The sequence below is a fragment of the Sporisorium graminicola genome, chromosome SGRAM_11 (genome assembly GCF_005498985.1).
Source record: "Sporisorium graminicola strain CBS 10092 chromosome SGRAM_11, whole genome shotgun sequence".
In the NCBI taxonomy this organism is placed as follows: domain Eukaryota; kingdom Fungi; phylum Basidiomycota; class Ustilaginomycetes; order Ustilaginales; family Ustilaginaceae; genus Sporisorium; species Sporisorium graminicola.
The window spans coordinates 468,607-491,714 of NC_043721.1; the positions used below are offsets into that span (position 1 = coordinate 468,607).

The 23,108-nt window shown below is 56.4% G+C and overlaps 8 protein-coding genes across 8 annotated transcripts; 5 read left to right on the plus strand and 3 right to left on the minus strand.

Moving 5' to 3' along the window:
• Positions 1-151: 151 nt before the first annotated feature.
• EX895_001465 (uncharacterized protein) lies at positions 152-4,396 on the plus strand (the record flags this gene model as incomplete). The annotated part of the gene is made up of 1 exon (XM_029882064.1): positions 152-4,396. One exon carries the CDS (start codon positions 152-154, stop codon positions 4,394-4,396), a length of 4,245 nt encoding a protein of 1,414 aa, XP_029741665.1.
• A 440-nt stretch (positions 4,397-4,836) lies between these two features.
• Positions 4,837-5,403, plus strand: EX895_001466 (uncharacterized protein; the record flags this gene model as incomplete). The annotated part of the gene is made up of 1 exon (XM_029882065.1): positions 4,837-5,403. The coding sequence occupies one exon, from the start codon at positions 4,837-4,839 to the stop codon at positions 5,401-5,403; it is 567 nt and encodes a 188-aa protein (XP_029741666.1).
• Positions 5,404-5,787: 384 nt separating this feature from the next.
• On the minus strand, positions 5,788-7,440 carry EX895_001467 (uncharacterized protein; the record flags this gene model as incomplete). Its single annotated transcript, XM_029882066.1, has 1 exon — positions 5,788-7,440. The coding sequence occupies one exon, from the start codon at positions 7,438-7,440 to the stop codon at positions 5,788-5,790; it is 1,653 nt and encodes a 550-aa protein (XP_029741667.1).
• A 744-nt stretch (positions 7,441-8,184) lies between these two features.
• Positions 8,185-8,663, plus strand: EX895_001468 (uncharacterized protein; the record flags this gene model as incomplete). Its single annotated transcript, XM_029882067.1, has 3 exons — positions 8,185-8,258; positions 8,382-8,461; positions 8,560-8,663. The coding sequence occupies 3 exons, from the start codon at positions 8,185-8,187 to the stop codon at positions 8,661-8,663; spliced, it is 258 nt and encodes an 85-aa protein (XP_029741668.1).
• A 1,318-nt stretch (positions 8,664-9,981) lies between these two features.
• EX895_001469 (uncharacterized protein) lies at positions 9,982-12,180 on the plus strand (the record flags this gene model as incomplete). Its single annotated transcript, XM_029882068.1, has 1 exon — positions 9,982-12,180. One exon carries the CDS (start codon positions 9,982-9,984, stop codon positions 12,178-12,180), a length of 2,199 nt encoding a protein of 732 aa, XP_029741669.1.
• Positions 12,181-12,509: 329 nt separating this feature from the next.
• On the minus strand, positions 12,510-16,913 carry EX895_001470 (uncharacterized protein; the record flags this gene model as incomplete). Its single annotated transcript, XM_029882069.1, has 1 exon — positions 12,510-16,913. One exon carries the CDS (start codon positions 16,911-16,913, stop codon positions 12,510-12,512), a length of 4,404 nt encoding a protein of 1,467 aa, XP_029741670.1.
• A 503-nt stretch (positions 16,914-17,416) lies between these two features.
• On the plus strand, positions 17,417-18,499 carry EX895_001471 (uncharacterized protein; the record flags this gene model as incomplete). Its single annotated transcript, XM_029882070.1, has 1 exon — positions 17,417-18,499. The coding sequence occupies one exon, from the start codon at positions 17,417-17,419 to the stop codon at positions 18,497-18,499; it is 1,083 nt and encodes a 360-aa protein (XP_029741671.1).
• Positions 18,500-19,122: 623 nt separating this feature from the next.
• On the minus strand, positions 19,123-23,061 carry EX895_001472 (uncharacterized protein; the record flags this gene model as incomplete). Its single annotated transcript, XM_029882071.1, has 2 exons — positions 19,123-22,171; positions 22,256-23,061. The coding sequence occupies 2 exons, from the start codon at positions 23,059-23,061 to the stop codon at positions 19,123-19,125; spliced, it is 3,855 nt and encodes a 1,284-aa protein (XP_029741672.1).
• Between the last annotated feature and the right edge of the window lie 47 nt (positions 23,062-23,108).

Sequence of the window (23,108 nt, forward strand, 5' to 3'; positions counted from 1 at the left end):
GTTACACCGTCAAGCGTGGTCTCCTCCGTGCTTGATCGCACCACTGCCAAGCCACTACCAAAGCTTTGTCTCTCGCATTGCTCACAGCCGTCCACACAAGGTACACATTCAATCAAAAGGTCGCCTAGCCTTCTAGCATTGTGGCGACAAGATGTCGGCCTCTCTGCATGGTCATCCCTATCAGCTCCAGTCCCAGTCTCGTGCTCAAGCAGACTGTACCTATCCTTCCCAGGCCACATCCTCCCGAGCCGGACCAAGCACGCAACGTCCATCGCCAAAGCCATCACAGTCTCCGTTACCAGCTACTTCAACGTCGCCGGCTCAGTCCAAGTCAGCCCACCTCGGCTCTGAACTCTATGATGCCATTGTTCAGGCTGCCGATCCGAAACACCCAGATCACGCCGCATGGCAACAGCGATACGGCTCTCTCTCGGACCGATCGTCGCGCGCCTCCGTCACAAGCAGCCACAAGCGAGACAAGCTACCGGCCTCCTCACCTACAACAACGTCGTCACGCAACTCGTTCGAATACACGGATCTTTTGAGCCGAAGGAAGCACGCACCGCGCAATGCTGGCTGTTGGGACCTAGCTTATCGCCAAGCAAATGAAGCTGGAGGATCGGATGCTGACGACCCCCCCTCGAACGAAGGGCGTTACACTCCTGTGCGCGCCTCGTTCGAAGGTTCAGTACGCTCGCTCTATTCTGCGTCCGTCGCCAGCTCGAGCCATCGACGTCGCAATCGCAGACTGCGAGACTGCCCCAAGCCTCTCGTACCTCCCATTCCACCACCGAGGGTCAGCAGCTCCACCAATTGGCAGTCCACATGCGGCTCTCCTTCACTACCCGAGCTGACCACCCCAACGCCACGTCTGCAAACCAGCCGCCCTTCCGCCTCCGGCAACACCGGCGACAACCTTGGTCAAACTGACTCGCCGCGCATGTTCGCCTCGCCATCTGCATCCCCGCCATTGCGCATGGCCCATCCTTACGCCTTCGCTCTCAGCTTCGAAAGACCGCCAAAGCACGACTTGAAATCGCTACCGTCCTTGCCAGACGTGCCACGTCCCGACCATGCGCTCCGAGAGTTTGCTGCTTCTGAGTACGAGCGCGACCGCATACCACTCCAGAACTCGACCTCCGTGTCATTATCCCCATCCCTGCACACCAGATCGATGCTGGATTCGCCTAGGCCCTATGCGTCAAATCACAGCGCTACCGCTAGCAAGTCCATGAGCAAGATTCGCCAATTACTTGGGCCCGAGACATCCACGCTTGGCGCATTGTCCATGCCCTTCCAGACGCCCATTTCCGCAAGACGCGAGTTCAACGCACACGAACCGACCAGTGATCAAGTGTCCGCACCTGCAGTTCCTCCCAAGAACAATGCTCGTTCACAACACCCGGCGACCGCTTCCACCGCACGACAAGGCACATCTGCATCCGCAAAGCACGCAGAAGAGGCGACGTTTGCCAAGCAAGGCGAGGATCCAGCGCGCGATGTCGACACCAACATATTTCCATTGCGTCGCGACGATGAATTCCGCGCCAATGAGTTCGAGTCGCCAGATGAGCTCGAGGCCGAGGATCCGGGTGTGGCTACACAGCTACCGTCTACGATCTTCCAATTTACACCGTCATCTTCCACGAGGTTGGACAGAGGTCCTGGCGTGGTTAGACGTAGTCTCGACTCGATCATCTCACCTTTCCGTGCTGGCTTACTGGGTGTGTCGTCTAGTACGGCTCGGGCTCCGGCAGCCGCAGCTTCCACTACGTCTCTGGCGGTTCCCGTACAGGACACCATCGCCGAAGGCCGTCGCAGTTTCTCAGACTCGCGCTTCGTGCGGCCTTTCCTCCCTCGTAGCCGGCATGCGACGCTTGGACGGCAGGCGCGACCGCTTAGCAAGGTTCTCGATCGTCCCGATGACGAGCTCGAAGAGACGTGGCTTCCAGTTGGTGTTCGACGTGGTGGAAATAATCCATCAGGCGCACCGACAGTGGAAGCAGCGGTGTCACAGAACATGGGCGCTGCCGAGTTTAACATGCCAGATGCTGTTGCGAGTCAACACCGTCAAGAAGATGAACTTCCGAACATGACCAGCTCCCGAAGCCTGGCCAGCATGTATAGTCGTTCCACCAGCAACCTGCACTACACACCCGACTCGGGGCACGCGACCACGAAGGTGCAACAACGTCCACGAACCAAGCTAGGAGGTCTCTTCAACAAGGTCAAGGGCTCCATGACACCCAAGGCGACATCGCAGGAGTTTTTCCCATATCCCCCTTCACCCTCGGCGTCGACATTGCATCAGAGCCCTCCGGGTGCAGCTCCTTCCCTCCCAACATCGCCGCCAACGTCCCTTGGTGCCACTTCGCCCTCTCCAGTCCCCGCAAAGAAGGCGGAACGACTTTTCCGGCTCCGTGTCAAGTCCTTGACCTCGCTCTCGTCCTCTCGCACCAAGGATGAGATCGTCTATGTTCCCCCGGTTCCCGCTATACCAGCCAGCTACGTCACTTCGGAGGGTGAAGTCACACGCTCCGTCTGGGAAGAATCGCCACGAGTGCCGGAGTCTTCCACCTTCTCATCTGAAAAGAGCACGCGCACGATCGGCAGGTTGCTATGGCGCAAAAAGACCCAGGATGACGTCGACTTCGCCAGCGAGAACTTCTTGCCATTGCCTCCGAGACTGTCTCATCCTCACATTGTAGAAGAGGCTGTGCCGAGATCTTCCATGTCTTCCGCTCGCGGCTTTGATGTTGTCGAGCCTTCCGAGACTGCTCCTAATGTCGCACTGACACGGACCACGATCCGTAAGACGCTGAGTCCTGCTCTGCTTAGCGATTCGCCGCAGCCGGGATTCGAGGCCGCTTTGGAATACGGAGATGATAGCTTGTTCGGTGGTGGCAACGCGTTCTCCGGCCAGGGACAAGGCAGAAGAGAGGAGGGTAGCCAACTGCACCTGGCAGGCGACGGCACTGTTGAGGAAGCGAGCGAGGTGGTGGATGATGAGCAGACTTTCCGTTCACCGCTCTGCCGTTTCATCCGGGGCGATTCACGAGCGGACCGACTCTCGCGGGTGGAGGAGCTCAGCGAGCGCCTGTCCTACATCGCCGACGTGAACGAATCCAGCGGCATCCGACCATCCGCATCCATGCCGACGTCACTTTCGAAAGGCCACAGCCCGCGCTCTTTCGGCGAGCATAGGTCGGCGCGCCGAAACATCAATGGGCTTCAGCTCGGACAAACCTCGCCGTCTGCACTCGAACTGGCCGACGCAAAGTATTCGCGCACGAGGAAGGGAAGTCTCGACATTCTGCGGCCCAGCTACAAGCGAGCAGGAGCCACAGCCTTGGAGTCGCCCGCCTCGATGCCATCCTCGGCCTTGACTTCCCCTGCTTTCAACAAATTCGCAACGACTCCCAAGAGTCCCGCTCCTTCCAGTTGGAGCGAGCAGCTGGCTCCAACGTGGCGATCTACCGCATCTAGGAATGGGCGCACATCCTTTTCGCAGGATCGAGATCGCGCGCCAGTCGCCAGTCCAATCAGTCCGGCATTGCCGTCGAGTCGAGGCGTCGGGCAGGCGATCAAACGGTTAGGGATCAAAGGAAAGGCCTCAAAGGGCAGCAAAGGCATTGGACCCGCAGACGTCACCGTGCTCAGCTTGAATGGCGATGAAGACGAAACCGAGATCATCGCGGATACTGGCTCGCGGCCGTCGGTTTCGGCTGAGCCAAGATCTTCGTTCGGAGGTGGTGCAAGGCCCTCATTCAGCATTTCGATGCGCTCGCCCTTCGCAACCAGCAGACCGAGCTTTGAAGCGACGGCACGCAGTGGCCTGTCTGCGAACGAGACGGCTTTCGAAGCGAGTGGGTTGATCCCAAGCCCTGTCGCTCCCTCATTCGGCAGTAGCAAGGATTTTACCAAGCATCTGCCAAACAGGATTGTGACGGATGGCGATGGACGGTCGAGTGGAAGCCAAGTAGCTGGTCTGGGCATCGGTTCCGTGCAGTGGTCTGAGGCCATGCCGACGCACAAAGGCGAAAGTGTCGACATGCCAGGCAGTGCTTCAGACGGCACCTTTACCACCCGTGGCGTCCATACTCCCGAAAACGGATCACTTTCCCACAGCTACTCGTCTCAGCTGCCGGCAAGGACCGATTCGACAGGTGCGACGTCTCCCACCGCCGACAGAGCCAGCATGGACGCAGGCTCGCAGTCGATTGCGCCGCTTAAATCGGCCGAGTTGCTGGCCTTTGAGGATATGTTGGGTCGTTTTCCGCAACAGCAGAAAGTGCTGTTGCAAGACATTTCAGCCCGTGTTGCTCAAACACCAAACGGAGGAGCATCGAGCAGCAGAGAAGATGTTTCGAGCTTCCCGCCTTTTGCCTCGTCGTAGTTTGCCGATGGCAATTTGATCCCTTCTCCTTTCTGTAGGCAATACACACAACAAATCTTTCATCTTCTTTGTGTGTGTCATGGCCTGCGAATGGTCAGCAGAACTTTCAGCGTTGCTATGCTGGGTTTTTCGGCGTTGCTTGTCGAGAGTCGAGGTTGGGTGTATAGACAGACAATTGTGCGGCTGTGAGCAGGGTTAATGGAAGAACGCGGTCCAGCGCCTCGATTCTTCCGCATCCAACCAAGCGTTGGGAGATTTCTCGAAGAAACCATTTTTGTGAACTCGGCTGAGCCTGAGGTCACACGGCCTTTTCCAACAGGACCAACACAAGAACTCTAAATCTTTCTCATCCTCATCCTCATCCTCATCCTCATCCTCATCTCTGCTCCCGATAATCTTTCCTTCCACGTCCTCGAACGGTAGCATCGCACCACGTTAACATGGCAGACACCACCTCTGCAGCCGATAGCACATCCGCCACGCTACTTCCCGGCGGGTTCCACGCCTTCAATCCGCAGGCCGACTTCTCAGACAACAAAGAGACCAACAATGCGCGCCCACTTACAGACGCAGTGATCACCATCCGCATTATCAAGTCGTTCGAATTCCGCTCGATGAAGGCATATGTGCTCAAATCCATCGACCTCACAACAACCACTATCGCGCAGCTTGAGCAGCTCTGTCGGAATGAGGTAAAGACCAATTCGAGCTTCCGCGCATTCCGCAGCTACGCCGACCAGCTGGATACGCTCAAGCTGTACACCCGTGCCCACGGCGCGAAGACAACCAACCTGATTATCAACCTCGACAATCCCGAGTGGGTGCTCGAGAACGCGAATCTCGCCGCGCTCGCAAAGGACGGAACGGCAAAGGAGGCGAGGACCAAGGAGAACACAACGCTCGCAGAGATCGGCATCGAGAATGAGACCGAGCTCAGCTTCTTCAACAAGGAAGCGTACTTGGCGTTCTTGGCCAACCCCAACACCAAGTGGGACGCGACCGGTTGATTGGCAAGCAAGCCTTGCGAAACAGCCTCCAAGGAGCGGCTGAGAAGACGTTAAATTGCAAGCACGACAGCACGCACTATACCCCTCCTCTTGCTTTGGCGCCGCGCTGCTTGGTCCCCGTACCTCTCCCCAACTTCTCTCATTCGCATCGAATCTCTCTTTCAACTCGCTTGACCCGCTTCACATCGCATCACCAAAATGTTTCATTCATTCGATTGTCACGGCAAATCTCAGATCGTTGTCACGCATGGCCCGACTGTGAAACGCTAGAGTGTTGCAAGACAGAAAGTGTTTGTGTGTGCTGACGAGATACCTGAGGAAGCAGAATGCAGTTGACAACAATAAACGAGAACCATAGGAGACAAAGACCGCTCGGCACGCGAATCAATCCTCAATCGCCATGTCCTCCATGTCATCCAGCAACTCATCCATCCCCACGCGCGGCGCGTCATCATCGCCCCACTCGCTCTCACCGTCGGTCGTCATTCCATCGTCGAAGTCGACGTCCTCCTCCATACCTCCACTAGCCAACGCCGCCTCGCGCTCGGCCTTGAGCTGCGCCGCACGCTCCTTCCTCAGCCGCCTATCCTCCTCCTTCTTGGCATCCCTGTACAAGTTGACTGTGCCACGCATCTCGTCATCCTCCTCCAGCTCGCGCAGGAACAACTCATAGTCGCGCTCGACACGCTGCGAATCCAACCCACCGCGTCGCCCCACTGCACCGCGACCCACCGCTCCCTCCGCGGATGGGTCTTCGGCCTCCTTGGCCATCGACTTGAGCTTCCACATGCGATTCTTGGAGCGCTTCTTGCGCTCCGGGTATGACTTCTTGACGAGCACCACGTCCGGCATGCGGTCCGAGGGAATGGTATCCCATGTGGCCGAGTTGAAGTTGGCGATCCGCAGGTGGTAGCCCATGACCGTGTCACCGGGCTGCAAGATGGCGCCAAGATGTGTGCGCGTGTGGTAGACGGCATCCGCTTCACCAAACGACGTGGCGTTGAGCGGTGAGACCTGCGCATCGGCCTCTTCGAGACGTCGGTTCTGCACACCGTGCGTGTTGGTAGCATAGCGTCCCGTTGGTTCAATGTCGAGCACGAGGAACTCGATCATCTCTGGAATGGTGGCCAAGGCGGGTTGCGGATCCCTCCAGTACTTTTCCGCGGGCACTTCGGCAATCTGCAGACTGATAGGGTCGATGAATCGCAACGAGTTGGTCACCTTGTGGCAGAGCACGAGCTGGCCAATGTTGCCCAGTTGCTTGGCCATCTTGGGCGGCAAGCAGACCAAATCGTCTTTGCAGATAGGCGCGATCTCGACACTGTACGTGAATTTGTAATTTGTGGTCGAGGTGTGCACGTCCATCGAGATGACCTGTTCGGATTTGGTCGTCTTGATGGGCACGACCGAGTTGAGAAACTCGACCATCTTGACAGCGTGTGAACGCTGCGTGTAGAAGAAGTCAAGACCGTCCTTGGTTTCGTTGATCGAGATGGTGTTCTGATGCGCATTGTGCTTGAGGATGAGCTGCTCGAGGTAGAGGAAGGTGCGTTTGTGCTGCACCTTTTGTCGCACCTGGACCATGGCGCGCCATGTGTTCTTAGCGGCAACACGGGTGCAGTCCGGGCACTGACCATACTGTACAACAAACTCGACTTCAAAGATCTGCTGCAGGATCGTGGATGTGAACACCTCCTTCTGCACGGTAAGCTTGACGCGCAGACGCTTGCTGTGCGGTTCGGTCCAGATGAAACCAGCGTCGATGAGTCGCACCTTGTTGAGACCTTTGAGTTTCTTGAGACAGATGGCGAGTAGCTCTCTTGACTCGAGACGTGCAGGCACCCACGAGTTGGGCGGGTTGAGATACCTCTCGCAGTTTCGGCAGAAGTTGACAGTGGCCTGCTTGGGCACCGACTCGGTGATGTCGACCGAGTTTCTCAAACACGAAAGACAGAGGTTGGCGTTATTGGGTGTGATGGGTGTACCGCAATCGGCGCAGAGCACCATGTGCTGCGCTGCTGGTGCATGGTACTCCATGGTGATGTGATATGTTGGTAGGTGGCGGAACCGTCCAGCTGATAGTTGGTGGTGATAGTGATAGTGTCGAGCACAAGAAGAACTTTGGTCGATCCGTGGCAAAAGGCATGCGCTCTCTCAGTCAAAATTTAAGGCGCAGCACCAACTTTTTTCTTCTTCTTCTGCAAGTTTTAGTGGAGAAATTTTGGATGTCATACGTCGTCGAACTGGCTCAGTTGCTGCCACCTGCTGCTGCTCAAACTTTTCCAAAGAAACCCTTGCTCTCAGGCTGACGGATTTTAGCCCACCATCGGTGGAGCTGAATTTGATCGGGTTATTGTTAGACCGACCGTTATCCTTGTCTTGGTGCCAGCTCCGGCTCCCCGAAAGCCGAGGTTTTGGTCGGGTCTTTGACGTAACGTTTCCTCGCAGTGTGGAGGAGGAGGAGGAGGAGCACGAGGTTGTGGGAAGATGATCGTTTAAGCTGTGCTTTCATTTCGACAACCATCTACACTCAGTTTATCGGAGAGAGCATCACAGAAGCAAAGGGGGACCACTCACGCAGCCAAAGAGCCTAAGCATCGACACACCGCAACGCAGGATCACCTCCGAATATGTAGGTATCTTTGCCAGTCCCGACTCAGACTTCACGGTTCCGCCCGCTTTGGGGACACCGAAGGAGGAAGAGCAGCCATCCACTGACCAAATCAACTGCACTGACTAACTCAAAACAGGTCGGGAGCTACGTCGAATCTCACAGAACGAATGGACTCGCCAGCTCACGAGCACACCAGGCAATTTGTCCAGCAGACCGGCGCTGCCACCTTCACACTGGACGGGTGAGTTTTGTCTCGAAGCGCCGCATGTCCTCCTTCGAGGATAGCTTCTACATGCTGTAAGATAACGGCACACTGACTCCGACCCTCGATGCTTCATTCTTGCCTTTCCGCCGTTTCCGACAGCGAGCGAGGGTCAGGCAAATCGCAGCTTTGCGCGCAGCAATCCGACGGACGATTCACTTGCGTTGAGATCGCTTTGGAAGGTAAGTTCGCCATCCCCAGTCGGGGCGAATACGGGCTTCATTGCGCCTTGATCATGGATCGTACTGACATTCGCATCTCGTTCAATCTCACTTCACAGCCAAATCTCTCTTCTCGACGATGCAGAGCCTTAACTTTTTCTGCACCTTGCCGCAGGATCCTTCCAAGACACACATCAATTGCCAGCGCATCCCCTCTTCATAGTCACGGACAAGCTCGAGATGTACACATTCACACATGAGCTGACCCCTCTTTAAGAAAGGTCAGACTCAGTCGCTCATCTTGCAATGCACGGCTTGCGATCTCACCGAAAGCGCACCCTCGGATTACCTTGCACAACCACAATTCTTCCTTCAAGATGATCCAGAGCGTGATAAGAGTGTCGGCGCAATCGTCGCCTGTTAGATGCTGCAACGGATTCGCATCCGAAAGATTTCCCACGTCGCAGTGAGAGCCCCTCCAGAACTCAGAAGCTTCATTGTAACTGGCAGGAAAGCTATGCTGAGCCTGGAATTTCGACGTAGTGAAGGTCAGCTCTCGAAACGTGAGAAAGATTAGCGCCACACTCTCAACCGTTACGAGCGACAAGAGTGTCGTCCACGTTCAGCCAGGCCTTCGAATGGTTCGACGATCCAGCGGTCCTGCACTGCAAGGAAGACACCTGAATTCCAGAGAAAAAAAAAGGCCGTTAGGAAGAATTCCTGCTCGAGGCCGGATGGACCGTTGAAAACAGCTTCTTTTAGCGTTGCCTTCCATGTGCGCGTTCCGGAGAGTGCGCGTGCGCAGTCGTAGCCAAGCAGCGTGTGATTGCAAACGCTTCGATAAGTCTAGCCGAAATGATGAACATGAGGGGAGTGAGGGCGGTGCGGAACTGCTAACATCTGCACAGCACGTCGCGCATCCGAAATCCTGTCGGGGTCTCCGTGCGTGAATGCTCTCTTTTCTGTCTGACGACCATCTCCTGGCATCTTCTCTCTTCTTTGCTTCCAACAACAAGCTCGAAGCCCGTCTCTTTCTCAGCTTTCTCAGCTCAATTTAGCTCAGCTCAGCAAACACCTCGGGGGACTGCCATCTCTCGCTTCGACTCGCGCTGAATCTGCAACGGTATCAACGCCTCGACGCTTAGCCAGCCAGCGTCGATTCCGTCTAAACAATTACGCTCTCGTGCTTATGAACAACACAGTGGACAGTTAACCTCACTTCCGCATCGACCTTCATCGCCTTATAGACCGCACCGTCCCCGCGATCACCAACTGTTCCGCCTTCATTCACCATCAACTGATCACACCAACATCCGCGATCAGCTTGCACCCAGCCAAGTCCGCGCGCGTACCGTCACCACGGTCGTCTCGACTCAACAGCTCCGAGCTAATTGCTTTGATCAGTTCATCTTGCCACTCTTGCAACACGTTCCACCCTGTCCCCCCGTATGCCTTCGACTGTTCCAGATACCATCGTGATCTCCAGCAGCAGCAGCGACAGTCAATCCTCTTCGCCGCTTCCCCCGCTTACAGTAAAGAAAATGAACACGAGAACTTCACATCCTATCATTGTAGACGATGAAGAGATGCCCCGGTCTTCAGCCGCTTCGCGCGTCTCTTTGGCCAACCTTCTAGGCCCCAGCGGTCCAGGATCCTCGCCATATGCCAATACTCCGCGCACGTCGCCTCGTAAACGTTCCAGCGCCGATGCATCCGGCTCCAATTTGCAACTTGCACCAGAGACGGCCAACGGAAGCAGTAATGGCGACCTTCGCGACCACAGACACTCAGACGTCTCCTCACCGCAACATGCCGCAACAACAGAGCCCGAACACGAACAGGCCTTCCACGATGCAGCAGAGCACGTGCCAGAGGATGTATTGATGGTAGACGCAAATGGGGAGAACGCGCAGGAGAATGAGCCCGAGGATGATGACGAAGAAGAAGACGATGATGATGAGGACGACGATGAAGACAAGGCCACCACCGACGCAGGCAGTGCATCAGAAGGGGAAGGTGACGGCGACGACAAGGGTGAAGGCTCTTCGTCAAAAGACGGGGTCAAGTCCGGCGAGACTGCAGCCGCGCCCAAAAAGCGTTCTCGACGCCGCAGTCCGTCTCCGCCAGAAGTCGTAGCACCGCCCGCACCCAAGCGACCATCTGTCCGCATCGACATTCTCGAACCTAGGCAAGGTGGCTATCTAATCAATGTTCCCGAGCTGGTGCTTGCCAAGCTCAAAGAGGAGGATCATCCATGGGCTAAGTGGTACGAGGAGCAGTTGCTTCAAGCCGCAGAGCCCGAGCCCGTCGCTCCACCGCAGGCGGCTCCCGAGGTTCCTCCGGGACTGGAAGGCTTCGGTGGTCTTGCTAAGCTGCTGGCCAAGTATCCTACCGCGGAAGAATCTGGCTCGCCTTCGGGCGCAGGCGCAAGCGGCGCCAGCAAAAAGCGCCGACGACCCAACGACGACAAATACGACATTGGCCAGTACGACGTGCGAGATCCCTTCGTTGATGACTCGGAGCTCAACATCGACGAGCCCACGCACTTTGCCAAGCCGAAAGCAGACGGCTTCTATGTCACGCAGGGTCCCGTGGAGCTTGCCAAAGCCAAAGCCATGGGCAAAGGTCAGCCTATTCCGGTCAAGGACAGGCCCAAACCGCTCAGCATTCGGGACTCCAAGTTTGGATTCGCCGGGTCTCTCAACAAGCTCGTTGCCAGGAAAGCGCAGCAGGGTGCCGAATTGCCTCCCATGCCTTCTACAGGTTCTCCATCCATGCAGTTGGGTTCGCTCCTCAACAGCGGCGATCCTGGCAGCCCCTCAGTAGCTGCGGCTTCGGCACTCACCAACACGCAACGGCTAGAGGGCACTCGCGACTCGCCCATCAAGGTCGACGACATTGATTCAAGTTCGTCCAAGCTCTCCAAGAAGAACCGCTACCCTACTTTGCCCGTGGATCCGCGTCTCCAAGCCGCGTTCGATGAGCTCAAGAAGAAAGTTGACGCAGAGAACTTTGCGGTCAAGACCAAGTTCCCTCCTGCGCTCAAGCCGCCTCTGGTGGAGACGGCCAAGCTTGCCGTCATGCTCGGCGAGTACGACGACAACTTCTTCAATCATCTGCCCACCATCTTCCCGTACAACCGTTTCACGATGATGAAGCTGGTCAAGCGCGAATTCTTCCCGCACCATATCAAGTACTTCGAAGATCTCAAGCAGGAGCACCTCGACAAGCTTGGCGCCATGATCCGCGACAGCTTTCCGCAGCAGCTTGCCGACTTTGAAGCGGCACACAAAGCGTGGCTGGAACGAGGCGAAGCACCGAAGGACGGGGAAGCTGCTGAAGCCATCAAAGGCCCCAAGGAGACGAATGGTGCTGACGAGTCGATGGATGTGGACGCATCAAAGGATGGGGAAGACGAAAACGTCGAGCCGACCAAGCGCTGGAAGTGGACCGAGGAGATGCGAGAGGAGGTGTTTGTCCTCATCACCATCGAAAACGCCATGAGTGAGATTCGCAACGAGAAGCACAAGCTGGAAAACTCGGCGGAGCAGTATAGCGAGATCAATGCACGCAAAGCTTGCTACAAGCAGATGTTCGAGCTGTTCCCCGAGGATGGCTGGACCACCTCGACCAACATCTCGCGAGAGTATGCGCAGATCAAGAAGAAGAAGGACCGTCAAGAAGCGAGGGGCGAGGAGCTCTTTGCCGACTCTCGTGCCAGCAGCGCTGTCCCGGCCTGATCCTGTGTAGGATGATCACCTGAACGGCAAGTTCGCGGCTTGCTGCCCTCTCTACCGCGAGTTCGCTCCGCATGCCTGCCAACACTACCGCCACCGCAGGTGCCTGGGGTCGCCTCGACAATAAGCTCGCCTTGCGCTTCTCCTGGATCGTTGTTGTTTTCATCGATAACGGTTTTCTTTACTGCACTACTCGTTCAATCAATCACATTTCATAGCGGTCACGATTCGAGAAGAGATCTTCGCTTCCTCAAGAAGTCGCAGAGGCCCGGCACCGCTGACCGTTCATCGACTGATGCGACCTATTGACAATGCGACTTGCTAACGTTAGCTTACATCGAGGACCTGAGTTCGGAGATCGCGCTGGCCAGCGCTTCTAGTCGAGTGGTCAGCTGGACCAAACCGTCACTGGGCGACGAATCACGCGCGATGCCGAGGACTTGGTCCAGAGCTTGCCTCAGGTCGCGCTGCGCACCTCGCAACGAAGCTGACGGCAGACCGCCGAACTGGAACAGAGCATCTGGCGCTGCTCTTTTAGGCTTTTGTCTTCCGGTTCCGGTTCCATTTTCGGTTCCGCCTCCGCTCGGGCTTGGGCTTGGCTTGCCTTCGTTTCCAATGGGATACGCGTCGCCAAGCTGGCTTGCAGGACCGACTCTTCTGCGGAGGCCTTCAGCCGCCGATTCTTGCTGCGCAACTGCCTTCTCGTCCCTGTCTGCTCCAATAAGCACACCCTCCTCTTCGTCGTCGAGATGAGAGTAATCTGGCTTCACTCTGACCACGGAGATACGGCGGCGTAAAGGTCCCTGCTGAGACGCAGGTGACGTTGATTCATCAGCAAGTGTGGCACGAACTTCGGCGAGCAGACGCGAATCGTAGGAATTGCTCCCGAGTCGAGACGGGCCGTACTCCATCTTGGCACGGCTCAGCTGGAGGAAGCCGCTGCTGAAGAGATTGTTGGTCGCCGCACGCACCTGCTGGTACTTATCGAGCACGTCGAGATACTCAGCAATCAACTCGTCCAGCTTGTCGCCGATCAGCGATCCTTGCTTGGCACTGATGAGAGGCGAGTCTGTCAGACTGGTGCGGCTCGATGCAGCATCTGCCGGCTCTGGGGCTGAGTCCGATTGCGCAACGATCGAAGCCGGTAAAGCAAGGTGGTGGATCGGCAGCCTGGCTGGGCTGGACGCGCTTTGGAGCTCGTACTCTTCGGCTTGCGTGTGCGCTTCCTTGCTGGATCCTTCTTCGCGGTCGTCGTGTTCATCGAGCATGCCCGATGTCTCGTCCGAGTTCTTGTTCCCAGGACGCAATTGGAGATCGCGCCTGTGTGACCCGCGACTTCCCGCACGTCTCGATCGCCAGTGGCAGAATGCAAGCAACACACAAAGAGCATTGAATGCATCGTAGATGCTGTACGTGTACCGGATACCCCAAACCAACGCGTACCACCCAACGACACCGAAGCCAAACGCGATCGCCTTGGCCTCCAGCTTGCTTCGAGGTGGCTCGAGCATGCGTCCTCCCGCCATCAGCCAGACGAGAACAACGATCGGCGCGACATCCACAATGTTGTGGTCCATCCAAGCCGCGATGGTCTTGGGCGTCTTGATGCCGACAGATGCCAGGTTGCGCACCCAGGTAACGAGAAAGCTTGCTTTCTGCGGCAACAGAAGCACCAGGATCGTAAAGATGCTGAGATGCTGGTGGAAGCGCGTTTCAAGGGCTTGGGCGGGAGCTCTCTGCGATCGATATTCAAGCAGGGCGCGCAGCGTGTTGAGCAGCTGCAGCAGGAACATGCAGAGGAAGATGAACTGGTGCGGCACGAACAGCACCACCGAGAGCAGCAAGATCGCTAGACCCGCCATCGATTGGCGGTTCCATCGCAGCGGGTCCGAGCTCGCTGTTGCCGCTCCTACCCAATCGAGCTTGCGAGCTAGTCCAAACTTGGTGACGATGGCTGCGACGAGCGAGAACGACGACTGGATGGTGGCGACAATGACGAGCGCGGTTGTGTACGAGACGACCAAGAAGCATGGCACCAAGCCGACGGAGGAAGACAAGCTATGAAGGCCCAAAACCATGCCGAGGAGAGACGAAGTTGGACCGTGAGCTCCAGCGCTTGGCATCGATCTGTACAGCGCGAGGCGAATGCTGTCGATAAGGAGCAGCGCCACTGTCAGACAGACCATCAGTCCGAGCAACGGGTCGCCCTTGCCGGCCGTAAAAGGCATACGGAAAGCTGGCTGCATAATCGAAGTCAGAGGAGACGGGAAAGGGAGTTCTGGATTCCTAGCCCAGCTGAACCAGGAAAGACCGATGCAGATGGACAGTAGACCGAGCGGCCATGCAGCCAAGAAGAAGCGGTAGCGAAGCAGCACTAAGCCAGCGGAAGCCTTCCAATCGACGGACAAACGAATCGAGTCGATGGGCGACCGACACGCAGGCGAGTCGCCCCGTATAGACCTTAGCAGAGCTTGATCGGACCACAACTGCACCCTAACTTCGTCGAGGCTGTCTCTGGCGGGCGGCATAAACGGAGCATTGCCATGTAGCGCGAGAGGAAATGTGATCGGTTCGCCTTTATAGGTGCGGGCGCGAATCTTTCGAATGAGCTCTGGCGATGCCAACTGCGGATACCAACGCGAATCGCCTGTCGACCGATCCGAGACATGCAAAAAGGGCGAAAAGGAGGCGTCGGTCGAGTGGATGCTCTCGTCGTTGCTGAGTAGGCTGTAGGTGGCGAGGTTCTCGACCAAGCATTTACTAGGCGAGACTTCGATGCGCCTGGCGAGTAACGAGGAGCCGAAGCCCTTGAGGATCCATTCGTATGCGATGGGGATGGAGCCGGTGGTGGTAAACCCGCCGTCCTGATGGTGCTGCTGCTCGGCCGAGTTTTGATCGGCGGTGAGGAGCAAGGTGCTGCCGTGCTTCTCGATACGACCACCCGCCTGGCGCAACCAACCTCCCCGCACAAAGCTCTTGAGGCTGCGTTGATGGACAAAGATGCCCGAGTCAGTCTTGCGCTCGACGCGGATCCAATCGACCTGCTGCCGTTTGAGCAGCCTCGCGTCCAGGCGCAGACGCTGGAATGCGTATCCTGGAACGTGGTAGATCTCTTCCGCACTTGGGAAAGGCTTGTTTTCTGGCATGTTTGCATCAATGTGTCCGGGAGACTCCTGCAACAGGATGTCGGTGCGAGGCAGGAAACTCGGTGGGATGAGCTCCCACTGATGGGGCATAACAAGCTGGCACCAGGTCTTTTGACCGCTGACAGGGTTAACCGGATCGGGTCTGTGGGTGCACATCTGAACGACGAGTTCGACGGGCTGCGGTATCGGTGCGCCATTCCCCGACGAAGGGTTCCACCCGACGCACAAGTTGGTGATGAGCTCGAAGGCGTGTAAGTCGTCGTTGTCCCGGCTGAGCTTGGCTGGAATGCGAAAGACAGTGTTGCGTGAGTCCATGAAAAGGGCCGAGTCCGGACCTGAGGATGGACGCTCAAAAGTCGGAGCCTCGTTCTCGACTACGAAAGGCTCTACATAGTCGTCGTCAGAGGACACGGAATTTAGCTCCAAAGGTCCGATCTCACCGTTGCCAGCATCCGAGACGTCGAAAAGGCTGAGCGCACGCCTCCAAAGTTCTCGACGCCTGCGCAAGATGCTTGGTCTGCCAGTGACACCACCCGCATTGCGCTCGTCCGAGACACGCCCAAAGGCCATCATGTCGAGCAAAAAGCCGCGTGCGATCTTTTCGCGGAGCTGATCGCACCACATGACGGCTACATGGTCGACCGAGGACCATAGCGAAGGTAGAGAGCCAGTGAAGGTCGAGATACGCGAGGCAGCCACGGATTCGCCGATGCGAGAGAGAGAAAGAGATGACGGATCGGAGGGAAGCTGCGTATCGAGAAGACCGCCTGCGATAGAAACCAGCAAGGGAGGCACTTGATCTGGGGCACCGTGGGCAATTTGGGGTGGCTCGACATGCGTATTGATGAGCGAATAGACGTATTCGACGCTGCGGTCAAAGGGTACGGGCGGGTAAGCGTGAGGCGTGCTGAGTGTGACGATCGTATCGATGTAGCCACGGGGGTGATTGGGTAAGCGCCGAGCGAGTCGAGCTGCAATACCTCCCATGCTATGAGCCAAGATGGGGACCGTCGTGTTGCGCTCTCCTGCGGCAAAGCTACGAGTAGCGGGGGACTCGTAACGATTCGAGAGATAGGCGACGACCTCGTTGATGAAAGTGGCCTGCTCGATCAAGGTAGACCCACTGAAGGCGGAAAAGTCTTCGTTAAAGTCGATCGTGTACCAGTCTGTGTGCGCGACCCCTGGAGGGGCATCCTTCCACTCTTCCCTGTGTTCGCCCGAGCTGTGCTCCTTGTAGAATTGGCGAGCCGCGCTGGATGCCACACTGCGGACTTGACCGTAGGAACCCGAGTTTCCAGGCACGAAGAGAGCTGGGCTACCTGTAGGGAGATCCATGGGCTCAAAGTTTCGTTCGCGGTAGAGGTACAGGCGGTACTTGCGCCACAAACCGGAAGGTGAGAAGACTTCAAGGTTGGCAGTGTGATCGATGTAGGCAGGCCACATTCTTGACATGCGGCATTGCTGTGATATTGACAGCTGCTGCGGCAGACGCAGGAAAGAGTCGACGGAATACGTGACCAGTGTCAAGGAGACAGCGAGAATAAGCCATGGCAGCCATGGTCGACGGCGATGCCGTGTTGTTGTAGTCATGGTGTATGTAGCTTCTCACCAGCGACAAGAATCGCAAAGCTCGTTCTTAGGACGCGAGATCGACGTGGCTGGGTTCATCGGCAAGGCCTTCATGGACGAGTCGAGCCTAGTGAGGAGAGTGTGCGGAAGCAAGGCGAAGATGCTTGGACCGCGCCCTGGTCATGGACAAGCTCGCTCGATCAAGGACGACGATGCGAGAGACTCGGGGGAGCCGAGAGCTGAAGAGTGTGGCTGTGGTGATATTCGGAAGCTGCTCGTTGTTCTCACTCAAGTGTCATTCTCTGAGCGTCTTCTTCTCCACACGGTCAAAGCACAGCGGAACGAGGATGCGGGAGACGGAGTGCGGAAGTCGGCCTCGAGTCCGGTCTTTTTTGTGTGGCTTCTGAATTTTTGGGTTTTTTTGTTGATTTTGCGCTCACTTTTCCCGCTTGTCCTTCGCGCCCGACCTTCTGGATCCTCGTTCCTCTCACCATCGTCGTCGGCATTTCCCCTTTCTCACAGCCATGCCGCTGAACACGACCAACTTCCTGGTATCGCAGGGATGGGAGGGTGTGGGCGTTCCTCTCGACGGAAAAGCAGGCAAAGGTCTCAAGAAGCCGCTCGCCATCACCCAAAAGAAGACTCTCTCCGGTATTGGCAAGGATCGAGATCGCGCCGATGATTGGTGGAACAGCATCTTTACTGCGGGAGCTAAGAGTCTCTCGATTGGACCATCACCGGCCTCGTCTGGCGCATCGACACCTACCCTCGACAAGACAAAGGCCTCTACCGGCACCACCTCTTGGGACATGGGTGAGAGATCCGCTGCATCCACCACCATGTCGCTCTCCTCGCTCGCCAAGCGCGAGCACGCCAGAAAGACGCTCATGAGCAGTTTTGTTCGCGGAAAGCCCATCGTACCCACTGTTGAGCCTCTCGTCGAGTCTGCGAAACCAGTCCCTGCTGTCTTACCCCCGAAAGCCAAGAGCGCTGAAGTGGTCGCCGCATCGGACGCGGAGGTCAACGCCGCTGTTGACATTGCAGGAGCATCTTCAACATCGTCCGAAAACAGGCCACAATCCAAGGCAAAGTCAAATGATGACGCTAAGGACGCAGAAAGGCTCGCACGAAAGCTTGCCAAGAAATCACTTCGCAAGCAGCTCAAAGACTCCAACAACCCATCAGCCGCCGGTGTCGCCTCAGACGCGGACTCGGCTCCGTCAAAAAGCAAGGGCAACACGTCGCGGAAAGACAAGAAGGACAAGACGGAGAAGAAATACAAGGAGGGCTCCAAGGACAAGGACGAAAGTAAGCAACGCAAGAAGGAAAAGAAGCGCAAGGTCAACGAAGCTGGCTCTTCGTCTACAGAAGGTTCCGTTTCATCGTCCACGAAGCGCAAACGAGATTCAGCCACAGATTCTAGCGTAGACGATCCTGTTTCTGACAAGAAGCAGAGATCAGAAAAAACGAGCAGCAAGGACGACCAGAAGGACAAGAAGAAGAAGAGAGACAGCAAGGACAAGAAGCAGAAGAAGGAAGAGAGCGAGAAGAGTGAGAAGGAGAAGAAGGAGAAGAAGGAGAAGAACAAGAAGAACAAGGAAGAGTAGACCTGCCATTCTGGTAAGATGTTCACGGCCACGCACTTTCTCAAATATACCCATTCAGCACACTTCGCATCACGACAGCTCGAAACGGTGACAGATCATAACACCGCTAAAGAACGAGGTCAACGAATGCGATTTGGACAAGCAAGCGTGCCGCAGCTGCGCAAAAAGAGGAGAGCTCCTGTCCACCCACACGCACCGGTCAAGGAACCTCTTGGATGTGTGCTCCCAGCTCAATCTCAAAGGCGTAAAGCAACTTCGAGTCAATGTCAACGCGTTGTGCTTCCGCTAGGATGCGACCCCTCCGCAGTCCTTGAAGAGTCTTCAAGGCTCTGTGCCGATCATGCGGTGCAGAGTCAGGAACTATCTCCCTGACTCCCCTCGCCAAATCACTAGGTAGCGGAAGCACCAGCCTGGACGTTTCCCTAAATCGCTTCGTGAGCGCATCGAGGTAATCGATCTCCTTTGCTGACAGTCGAAATTCGTCGCTGTTGTCCAGCAGAATTCTATCAGAACCAAAGGCCAGAGTCAGATTCGACCCCTGATCGGTATATGCCGTGTCTAGATGCAAGAAACTCACCGCATGATCTTTCTGGCGCGCAAGAATCTGGCTCCTTCATCCGTGTCTATATAAGATTGATGCCGACTTGCATGGGAACGATGTTGCCGTAATTGAATGGCGCCTCTTCAGGAAACTCTTGGCGGTACCGGCTCCATTCGTGCCTCAACCGCCCAGCCGCGACACCGGAATCGGTGCGGCCTTCCAGCAAGCCTGCTTCGTGCAGACGCCAGGCCGCAATGGGCCGCGCATGCTCGTCAGTCAGATGCATACCGAGTCCCGAAAGGATGCGTGTCGCCTCGACATCGGTCGGCTTTCTCTCATTGACGACTCTGGAGGAAGATTGGTCTGGCTGGGCGAACGGCTGAGGCTCCTCGGCGGGTTCGAGAAGCCGCTGTTCAGATCGCTTGTCCTCGGGGAGCGGCTGTTTCTCCCCTTCCATCCGCGCCTGAAGTCTTGCTTCGCGGCGGACGAGACGGCTGCCTACTTCCTCCGCCTGCTGAATGGGACTGCTAATCTCCTCGAGCTCCTTTTCGATCCTCTTGATCAAATTCAGGTCGTATTCAATGACTTTACCATGGACGAGTGCGCGGCTCGATCGAAGTGCTTTGCCGCTGTTGATCGCTCGCATCACCAGCTGATACTGTTCTCCCGAAAGCGTGCCACGGTCCTTGGAATCGGCAGCCAGCTGCTCCCGCTCTCTAAAGTCTTCGAGCGTCGGGCTGAGCAGCCGTTCCAACTTTCTGAATCTTGCAGCCGCAGCTTTGAGAAAACGAGTTCGAAATCTGTTCAGTCGCAGATCCTCTCGATTCACGATCATGTACTCCATGATCCGCCCAATGTGCTTGAACCGATCGCGGCCTACGTTGTCCATCGTAAGGCGCGTGAACAGCTGTGCGTTCTCCAGGTTGAGGCTTTCCCCTCGCAACGGCACGGCATCCTGATAGGCTCGAAAGAGACGTATCAGGTACTCTCGTCGATCTGTAGCTCGACCTAAGGCGGGCAGAAGAGGCTCGTTGCGCTGCAGAAATCGCTCGATTTCACTAGGGCCTGCATGGCCTCGCGGTCTGTCTTCCTCACTCAGATCATTGTTCGTCGTCGTCAGTGGTGTCGATCTTGAGAGGGTGGCTGGAACGCGTGGATGAGACGTTAGACTGTCTGAGCCCTGAGCATGCTGCGGCAAATCATCGGCCCGCACGTCCTGCGATGCATTACGTCGAAGTAAGGTCTTAGTTGTGGCCGTGTGGGTCTCTGCACCGGGCACAACACGGTCCGAGCTGTCCAAGCTGTGCTCCAAATCGCCGATCAAGTAGGAGTCGAGCTTGTCGCGAGCGACGTTGTTCTCTGCCAACTTACTGCGCACTTCGGCGTGCTTTATCATCTTGACGATGCTTGCTGTCGTGTCCTGAATTTCTGATGGTCCACCAAGAGCCGCTCGAATCTTTTCTAAAGCTCGATCTACAATCTCTGCATCGGTCGGCGTTGAGAGCTGTTTATAGAGGTCGAACCGTTGCTTGATAGCTCTTAGATAAGCGACCAGGATCTCGTCGAATCCGAGGGGAACAGCATTCTCAAGCACGTATGAAAGCAATGCGTCGATATCTCGAAATCGATTCCTTGCAGCCGACCCCAACACCTGGTCGTGAAAGACGGCAGGGTACGTAGTATCGGCATCTGCTCCCCGCACTGGATGAGCATCCTGGTAAGGGGAGTAGAGACTCTTGGGTTCTCGCACCGATTCTTCGAAGCCAGGAGCTGGACGGAATATCGACTCCCAGAGACGCCAGAAACGCGCAACAGGCTCGCCTGTAGGATCATCGACGCCAAAGCCCATGCTTGCTGCAAGCTCCTGCAACGTCGGCTCCCGCCAGACACCCGTGGGCCGGTTGCCAGAGTCGCCGCCGGATCGCGGACGGAACTCGCGGAGATGCGATGATGTTTGTCTTCCGTGCACCGATCCATGCTCATCAAACGCAGGCTTATAAGGCGCATATGAGGAGGTGGAACGCTTCTTGAGATGATTGGGGACGCTTCTTGCATTCTCCAGCTCCAGTTCCTGATCGATGCGCCTGACGTACCTGTCGAAGGCAACCTCTAAACGTTGAAGAAAATGTAGGTCGTTGGTGAAATGCGTCGAGCCATGCGTATCAGAGTGTAGCCGTGACGCCAAAAGACCCAGAATGTGTCTCGGCTCTTCAGCAAAGTCGTGAGCCTCCCAACGTGTCAAGCGCATCTCTCGCTGTGAGTCTGTATCTGGCTGCCCGATGAAGTCGTCGGCCGTGCGAGCCAAGCCTGCCCGGGTCTGCGCAAATCTAGCCCGCAAAGCCTCGAGGAAGGCAACTCGGTGTCGGTTGAGCTGCAGAGCTTCTTGATTCTGTAGCATGTGATCGATGACCGGCTCAACATCGCGGAACCGGTCGCGCCCGTTGCTGAAAATCAAGTCGTAGAGCATTACCGGAGGATGCTCGTAGTCCAGCGCACCTCCACTGAGCGGATGGCTTTGCTTATACGACCTGTACAGGTCCGCAAGCTGTTGACGATGATGCAAGTCGACCGCGCGGCTAGGGAGCAAGCGCTGACGCCTTCTCAGAAAGTCGGCAATTTCGAATGCCCCCAGCTCTTCTTGCGTCATGCCCAAGCCATGCAGAGTCTCGTCAATCGACTGCCATTGTTGCAACTGCCGCCCTTCAGGGGGCCCAGAGCCGTCCGGTGCTCTCGGAAGCAAGCGTACCAAACGAGACGCAATGCCGCCTGTCACTTTGCCGGCAACAGGATGAGAGTTGGTCGAACGACGCAAGAGCCCCTCACCGCGTTCGGTGGTTCTTCGCACAAGATCGTCAAATTCTGTTTCGAGCTTGACGAGCAGATCGTGATCTACGCTCAGCTCGTTCAGCTTTTCGGCAATGCGCAGGGCTTTGGCCTCTCTATCCAGTCCTGCTTTCCTGTACGCACGGGACGGATTCCGCGGGTTGCGTACGTTCCGTTCGAAGAAGTCTATAGAGGCTTCAGTAGGGCTTAAGTAGCCTAAAGCAGATTCGAATCGGCTGTTGAGCGCTGTAAGATAGTCGTGCCGTTTCGAGTCCAGTCGTAAAGCATCTTTGTAGCCAAGGAGTTTGCTAGAAGAAGACAATGACGAGGATAGGTCATGATTAGCGGCACTTTCACGACGTTTAGAGTCGGAGTTGTATAAGCAAACTTACTTTACAAGGTCCTTCATGCCGCTGATCCGACTCCGGGTCACGTCCGAACGAAAGTGCTGTACAGCATTACTTGGTTCGAACGTCCAAATGTCTTCGGCTTGGTGTGGGAACCAGCGCTTGTATCTTTCGTAGTCACCAGCCAGCTTAAGGCCGAGGCGAGGAGGCAGCGTTGCTGGATCGAGGACCTTGTCGTAGTAACTGTGGAAAGTTGCGATTTCCCTGACATACGGATCGTTCGGTTGCATCTTCAAAAATCGCAGCGTCTCCTCGAGAGGCCTCGGGGAGGCAAAACCTGGGCTTGGTTCCGTGGTCGTTGGTTCGAATTGTTCCCGGTTCCAGAGAGTACTAAGAGCACCACCTCTTCTCTGCAACACCGGCCGATTACCCTGCAAATCACCGTGCAGTTCTTGCACGACAGCTTCTCGCTGTGATGTTCCATCCAAGTCGACAGCACCACCTGCTCTGTTTACAGTGGGCGTGGATTCGCCCGAAGAGTCTGCACTTGAACGTGGGTCATTCGGTTCATTCCTGCGGAAGAGCCTAGACGATTCGAGCTTCTGGAGAGGCTCGGTTGAAGTGGCGGCCTCTGCCCTAAGCTTCGGAGTAAAGATGAGATTACCTTGCACCTCACCTTCGGATCCCCGGCGAGGGATTTGAGCCGGCACAACAGCCTGAGCGGCAGCGTTGAATACGGGTGAATGTCCGCCATGACCACTCAACGTGTGCGCGACAGGAGGCTTCAGGGGGCCAGCAACGGCGTAGGACAAGACAGCAATGGTACACAGCAAGGCGCTGACCTTGATCATGTCTACAGCAATCTTCGATGGAGTTTTGTGCGACTTTGGTAGCGAAC